The sequence below is a fragment of the Austrofundulus limnaeus genome, unplaced genomic scaffold (genome assembly GCF_001266775.1).
Source record: "Austrofundulus limnaeus strain Quisiro unplaced genomic scaffold, Austrofundulus_limnaeus-1.0 Scaffold31, whole genome shotgun sequence".
Classification (NCBI taxonomy): Eukaryota; Metazoa; Chordata; class Actinopteri; order Cyprinodontiformes; family Rivulidae; genus Austrofundulus; species Austrofundulus limnaeus.
The window spans coordinates 2,309,611-2,317,791 of NW_013952433.1; the positions used below are offsets into that span (position 1 = coordinate 2,309,611).

An 8,181-nucleotide genomic window follows, 5' to 3' on the forward strand; every position below is an offset into this window, starting at 1 on the left:
GCTTGGGACCAGCAAAGGGGATATATTTTAGCCATAAAAATGTTTTTATTAACATCCCATCATGGATCAGTCGCAGCAGCAGTATTCATTTCATGTCTGGATGGGATGGATATCTACCTGCAGCAGGGAGAGAGACGCAGTGTGAAGAAGCCTCCTGTCRGTGCTCTGGGATGGGGGAGGAGCGCTCAGTAGCACCCGTTGCACAGTGGAGAAATGCGTTCACGGCAGAGTCTCTCAAAGTCTCAATAACACCAGAAAAAGAGTTGCTAGATTTCACTAGTCGCTTTTCTGAATAACAGTCTCTAGAAGGTCTGAAAACTCTGTAAATTTAGCGAGAAAGTCGCTAAATCGGCACCTCTGTGTTCCGCAACCCGCCACCTCTCATGTCAGAGAGCCGCGTGTCTGGTCAATTACGTCACACATTGGAGCGCTCAAATTATCGTACAAATCTGATAATTTTCGTACAAATGCGATAATTATCATATGTCTGGCAACACTGATTTTGTGTCTAGATTTTAAGTGAATTATTTATTTAGATGAATGTAAATACAAAGTAAAAGAATAACACACTTGACGGGTATGGGTTTGAGTAAAACACCACTTTTTTGTGTGAAATTACTTAATTTGGTGTGTACATGTATAGTATGATATTTTGGAAATTACTCCAGTTAGTGTATTTTTTTGTTTTGTATTGTTTAACTCTTGTTATTCTTTTTAATATTCCTTGTTTAGTAAAAACAATGTAAAACATATGCATCATTTTTGTGTGAGTGCTAACAAAAGAATATTTTCAAATTGAAGAAAATAACCATTTGTGTATAGAAATCACAACTATTTTTCAGGGTCCAAATACGCTATACTTCTTTAACATTAATCAGTAAAAAGTAGAGATACCACTACTTTGTAGAGATACAAAAAAAATGTCTCAAAAATGTTTTCAGATGTTGGGTCTTGTTAACTCATTGCTGTTCTTCAAAATAAAACAGGCTATGTTTGATTTATATTGTAGATCTTAAGAATCAGTTTCCTTGTCTCCTCTCAGATTCCATGTCTACCAGCACGGGAACCCACAACTGAGGATCTTCAGACCCGACTGGTTTCTTACTCTCGTGAAGCCGGGAGTAGAGCAGCCTCCTGACACTGTCCAGTTTCGTGTCTCAATGGTGTAAGTTTGTTTAAAGATGTCCCCTGTCATTATAATGCAGAACTTTAAAGAAAACGTAGTTGTTTTTATTTTCACAAGCTAAAGCTGGAGTTCAGTGTAATTTTATGTTTTGAGAACTGATTTTGTACATGTAAAATTCGTTTCTCTTGGAAAATTGATAAAGTTTGCACACCTTCAGTGCCTTTTTTAAAATGTAGGTTTTTAAAAGGACTTTACAAAAATTTCTTTTACATATATAACACTTTGTTAATTATACAGTCCATATATTGTTTTTGTCATTGTCATTGATAATCATATAGGGCAGTAGCACAATGAGGGATGTATTTTTTTCCCAATGATACTTCAACGTATGGCGATGAACAAGTTTTACTTTTTAATTGGCATTAAATTCTGATTACTGCCTCCAGATACTACTGTTTTTGCTGAAGCAGTTTTTAAAGAGTGTAAGGTTGGGTATTATGGCCACTAGGTGGCGCAACAGCCTCAAGAAAAGAAATCGGACCATCACAGTAGACTGTATGTACTCATGAGTTCAGATAGAGTAGTAATGATGACATATGAAAGGCTGTCATGGGAGTTAATGTAGGAGATGGTGTTCAAAGTGCTTTTGCTCAACTCTGCTGTGGGAGTTCAGATGAAGCTGCGAACTGCAAGACAACAAAACAAAGTCACCATTAGGAGCCAATTCAAACATTCACAAGAAAGTGAAAAGCAAAATATTGTTGATCATTTTTAAAGACACGTTATAACATGTGATCCCAATTTTAATTAGCATTTTATTGCACCTTTAATGAATCCTTTTAACTAGGATCAGAGTATAATGGTGTATGCATGTGATCTCAGTTTGATGGGTTTGGAAAATCCATTTTCTGTCATAAAATCCTTCGAGTTTTTTTCTGTCAACCCCAGCAGTGATGAGCTGATTTTTGAGACCGTCTCTGAGCCAAGGTTACTGAGGTTTGCAGTGCTCCTCAGGCGAAGAGAGGCCCAGAACCTACTCTAAGGAGAAAAATTGAAGTTTGCAGCAGATCATCTATGTGTCTCTGGTGGGGGTTTAGACCGTAATCTGTTCATCCAGGTGCTTGGCCTCCCACTCTGATTTTTGCCTCCTCTTTGCCAAACTCCTAGGGTGCTTATGTAATTGCATGTGTGTGTGTGTGCATGCACGCTTTTGTCAGTATGGGTGAGTCAGTGAGAATGGTGTGTGTCTTTGTGTATTTATGCACAAAAGTGGGTAAGTGCAGGGTGCGTGAGTGTTTTTAAAAGGGTGTGTAAGGTTATTTTTCTGTGCAGTCTTTGATGCTTTCAAGAGGTGCGCAGCTGATTGATACTCTGCTGGGGCCTCATTGTGTRCTTAAAACTGTTATTTTTCTCTATTCATATAAACAATGTAGTAAGAAGACACACATGGAGAGACAATGACACAAACTAAATATCACTCCCAGTCCAAGCTTATTGATAGGTCTGAGTCAGTTTGGCAGTGAAAGCTATTGTAGTTGGGATTTGCGTGGGTAAACTCTTGAACCAAACAGCTGTTAATGACAAGTGCTAATACTGGCATTGTCAGGGCAATAAGACAAGGTAGTCTTTATCTTAATGACACCTTGCAACTAAATACAGTGGTTTGCAAAAGTATTCATACCCCTTGAACTTTTCCATATTTTGTCACATTACAACCACAAACATAAATATATTTCACTGGAATTTAATGTGAAAGACCAACACAAAGTGGTATACAATTGTGAAGTGGAAGCAAAATTTTACATGAATCAAAACATTTTTTACAAATAAAAAACTGAAAAGTGCGATGTGCAAAATTATTCAGCCCCCCTGAGTCAATACTTTGTGGAGCCACCTTTTGCTGCAATTACAGCTGCAAGTCTTTTAGGGTATGTCTCCACCAGCTTTGCACATCTAGTGACTGCAATTCTTGCCCATTCCTCCTTGCAAAACAGCTCAAGCTCAGTCAGATTGGATGGAGAGCGTTTGTGAACAGCAGTTTTGAGATCTTGCCACAAATTCTCAATTGGGTTTAGGTCTGGACTTTGACTGGGCCATTCTAACACATGAATATTCTTTTTTTTAAACCACTCCATTGTAGCTTTGGCTTTATGTTTAGGGTCGTTGTCCTGCTGGAAGGTGAACCTCCGCCCCAGTCTCAAATCTTTTGCTGACTCCAACAGGTTTTCTTCCAAGATTGCCCTGTATTTGGCTCCATCCATCTTCCCATCAACTTTGACCAACTTCCCGGTCCCTGCTGAAGAGAAGCACCCCCAGAGCATGATGCTGCCACCACCATATTTGACAGTGGGGATGGTGTTTTCAGAGTGATGTGCAGTGTTCTTTCTCCGCCACACATAGCGTTTTGCATTGTGGCCAAAAAGTTCAATTTTGGTCTCGTCTGACCAAAGCACCTTCTTCCACATGTTTGCTGTGTCCTCAACATGGCTTCTGGCAAACTGCAAACTGGACTTCTTATGGTTTTCTTTTAACAATGGCTTTCTCCTTGCCACTCTTCCATAAAGACCACATTTGTGTAGTGCACGACTAATTGTTGTCCTGTGGACAGTTTCCCCCACCTGAGCTGTGGCTCTCTGCATTTCATCCAGAGTCACCATGGGCCTCTTGGCTGCCTCTCTGATCAGTGATCTCCTTGTTAGGCCTGTAAGTTTAGGTGGACGGCCTTGTCTTGGCAGGTTTACTGTGGTGCCATACTCTTTCCATTTCCGGATGATGGATTGAACAGTGCTCCGTGAGATGTTCAAAGCTTGGGAAATCTTTTTATAACCTAAGCCTGCTTTAAACTTCTCCAAAACCATATTCCTAACCTGTCTGGTGTGTTCTTTGGACTTCATGATGCTGTTTGCTCCCCAATATTCTCTTAACCAACATCTGAGGCCGTCACGGAGCAGCTGTATTTGTACTGAGATTAGATTACACACAGGTGGACTCTTTTGAGTCATTAGCAGTCATCAGGCAACTTCTGAATGCAATTGGTTGCACTCAGGGAAAAGGGGGCTGAATACTTTTGCACGTCGCACTTTTCAGTTTTTTATTTGTAAAAAATGTTTTGATTCATGTAAAATTTTGCTTCCACTTCACAATTGTATACCACTTTGTGTTGGTCTTTCACATTAAATTCCAGTGAAATATATTTATGTTTGTGGTTGTAATGTGACAAAATATGGAAAAGTTCAAGGGGTATGAATACTTTTGCAAACCACTGTATCCTCAGCCTGTTCCCTGACGCTTTGATCAGGTTTTCATGCTTTTTTTGTGGTTGTAGTCTTTTGCAAGCATCTGCAAGTTCTCACTTTCTTTTCCTTTTGTCGCACTCTGGGTTCTGCAGTTTTTGTCCTTTGCGCCAACGCTTTGCTACGCATCCAAAACCGATCCTCCTTTGACGCTTGCTGCTTGAAACACCTGGGCAGTATTCTCTTGTAATTCCCTTTCTAGCTGCTGGAGGGAAGTAATTGTTTGGTTCGATGATCGTCCCCAAATCTATTGTGCTCTGTAAGTATTTCCTCCCCGGTTTAGAACATCATCAAATTTCAAGGTTTCCACCCACACACACCTCTTGTACTTCACCTGGCATGGCTAGGGGCCAGTGCTGACTAACACAAAAGCACACATCATTGCAATCCCGCATTGTTTTAATGCACCTGTTCTACCTAATAAAGCAAATAATGGAAACCAGGTCATCATCTGGGCTGATGAACKTCAAAAAATATTTGGAATTATTTAAAACATCCACTTTCTGAGTTTACCTAGTTTTACTGCCCTGTTCTGTTGTAAAAAGTTAAGTGACTCTTGATGACCTGGTATTTGATATATTTGTTTTATTGTCAGACCAAACCCCAAACAATAAATGTAATCCTTCACACGCTGCTCTTTTACTCTCGTCTTCTCAACTGTCTTTTTTCTCCTTAAGTTTCATGCTCCTCAGTGGCTTCCTTCCAAACAATGTTCCACTATTATTATCTTGATACTTAATGTTGGACAACTTCTGTGCATGTATTGTTAGTGCAGATGGGGGGCGGTGTTAAAGTTGAGAGTGTGCATATCTCAACTTTACCTGACAAAGAGTTAGCTAACAATGAGGAGGGGCTTTCTTTTGCCTTTCATCTGCGTAGAACACAAGTCTCCTGCTTCATTTTCACCATTAAGCCACTCTGACACAATGTACTTTGAAGTTATATGTGTACTTATTCGATACAGTATGTGTATGGACTGGACCTCAAATGTTTATTACTGTATATCTTTTTATAGTATATTTACAAAATCCGTTTAAGTGAAGCCTGCAGACTTAAGATATATATAAAAAACTGTATTCTGGGTTATTGGGCCAAGTCATCTGTCCGTTACCACAGAGTAATCCTATTCTTTTGACATTACATTTTACAGTTTATGTTAATAAACAAAGTGTCCCTGATGCATAGTGAAGATTTTAAGTCATGGTACTTTCCATTGTGTCTCAGTTTTTCAGCCTTACTTGGTACAAAAGCATCACTGATTTCTGTCAACAACTTAGCATGTTAACTTTAATAGTTTGTCAGTTGCCAATTTTATAAATGTTATCAGATCAACGAGAGCTTGAAGGAATGAGATTCTTCCAGAATGCAGTAAGTGCCTATTGCCTGCAGCTCTGCATCACCTCTATGTGATACTGTATCCTCCTCCATGCCATTCTCTGGTAATTCCTAATCTTTCTTCACGGACCAAAAAGGCACTATAAAAAGCCTCACAGTGGATTTAACTAAAGTTATATCAAACAAGAAGCCACATAAAAAGCCTTCTAGTGGTTTGCCAAGTCAAGTTGCTAAAACAGACAGTCTTTCTTAGAGGGATTCATGGTAGCCACAAGACTCAAGATGGTCTCTGAATCATCCTTGTGTAAAGCAAAGTTCATCTTGAAGCAGAAAGACATTCTAAGAAAACCTATTCTTGGGTTTAGGTGTTTATTCTTTAGCCAAATCTTCATTAATCTTGATTTATACTTTTGGTACTGTGCCCAGACCATGCTGTGCATTGTCATATGTCCTATTTGTTTTATTCTGAGTTGGTTGTATGTAGATGCAATTTCAATTTCAGAATTAAGGAACATTTTCATGATGGAGTCAAACTAACAATTTCTTAGAGAAGGGTTTCTTTAAACTACTTACTTTAAACTTAAAAGTACTAATTGCAAAATATGAAAATTAAACAAAAAAAATGTTGACCTGATTTGTATCAAACAATGCAGTTTGAAAGTCCCTTACTCCATTAGTTTACAAGTTTGACATGCAATTCAGTAGTGCAGAGATACGCTTAATGCAAACAAAGCACTTTTAACTGCATACTTAACATTTCTGGGTGAAAATATGTACCAAAACATCTAAATTGTTGGTGAACCTAATCCCAAAAGGCTTTTCATTGAGGATCACTAATGTTTACCTGCTTTCAATCATTTCAGCATTTTTCTTAGGTAAACAAAGGCACGTGGCAGTCAGCAGACATTTACATATTTTGCTTACAGTTACAGTGTATTTAAGGCCACTGWAATGATCACTTTGGTTTCAGAATCAGAATCAGCTTTATTGTCATTCAAACATAACATCAGGGATGCAATGTAGAACGAAATTGACGTTAAGAACACCCGTTCAAGAGAAAGACACACATAACAAACATGGGGGAACAGATGATCAGGTCTTGCGCAACAGGGTTGCGCTACTTTTTGCAGCTTGGAAATACACAATAGGAGAGATGAGTTAAAAAAGTTGCTCTGATCCTATGTTTACATCATAAAAACAGTCATATGCACAAAAAAAAAAAACATGCTACAGAGCAGACAGATGGGTGCGGGATTCAGTGGAGCCGGTGACATTTGGGTTAATTCTTCGTGCTGGAACCGATCCTAGACCCGCCAGAGTCCCGAGACCAGATCTTATCGTCTCATGCTCAGTTCGGAGTTTCCCCTTCCTCCATCACGGCCTTCAGACTGGTCCCACACGGGTGATACAGGGGAGAGGGAAGCGAATCAAGCCCTTTTTGACATATCATCCCAGGGAGTTTAGATAAATGTGCCAACCGAGGCCAGCAGCTGGGATCCGAAAAGATAAACACAACTGTTTTTGGACAAGCGGCCTTGAATTTCTTGCTGCTTTCAGTCTTACTGCATCTCTGAAAATGGCAAAAAAAACCAACCCAAATATTCTAAATTACTTGTCTTCCTCGCCTTCCACTGTCTGAAGCTTCACCCAGGTGTGATCTTTATATGCCAGAGGCACACTGCTGAGCTGCAATTCTTGTCAGAATTACATCCAGTTTGCGACTTATCTCCCCCAGCATCTGAGTCTGTGCACTCTCAGAACAGCAGATTCCATTCATCGCACCCGACAGCTTCTCAAAGGACTGGACCGCTGCCAGGATTGCTTTCATTTTCCGATGAATCAGAAATCCGCCTCTGCTAATCAGCAGAAATCCAGTTATCATAAATCCAAATATATATACAAATCTTCCACGTCTTCAATGGAAAGCGGCGCCAGACAGATCAGATTCCAAGCCCCCCAGGAACCACTGACCTGACCAGCAGCAACCATTCCACTGGGACAGCTACGTTCCCCTCGTTCCAATCTTAATGTGGAAAAAATASTGTCAATTTCATTCAGAGACCAGTTGACCAAATCCATAATTCCTTTTTGTTTCAGATGATAGCTAGAAGAAAGGCTTGAAAAAGCTGCAAAGCAGAAAAAGGGGCAGGTTCAGGAGAGAACAAAAAAAAAGGCACTTTTTTGCAAATGCATTTCGTTTGGTGTTGTAATGAGTAATTTTAAAATGTTATGACTGTAAAAATACTGGCTATTTCTCTGGGGCTCTTCTATACTGAAGTGATTAAGTAAAATAACAATGTATTGTTACTTAAATGTGCCCTGCTTTGTAATTAGAGATCGACCGATGCAGGTTTTTGAAGGCCGATACCAATTATTTTGACATCAGTCTAACCGATACGCCGATACGTGCAGCCGATTTTTTTTGGC

At 39.5% G+C, this 8,181-nt stretch overlaps 1 protein-coding gene across 1 annotated transcript in view; it reads left to right on the forward strand.

Moving 5' to 3' along the window:
• The window catches only part of mrpl23 (mitochondrial ribosomal protein L23), a 52,278-nt gene that overhangs the window by 2,056 nt on the left and 42,041 nt on the right, over positions 1-8,181 (forward strand). The window contains exon 2 of the mRNA XM_014005575.1: positions 1,043-1,165. Within this exon, the coding sequence (XP_013861029.1) occupies positions 1,043-1,165 (123 nt within the window). The remainder of the gene's footprint in view (positions 1-1,042; positions 1,166-8,181) is intronic.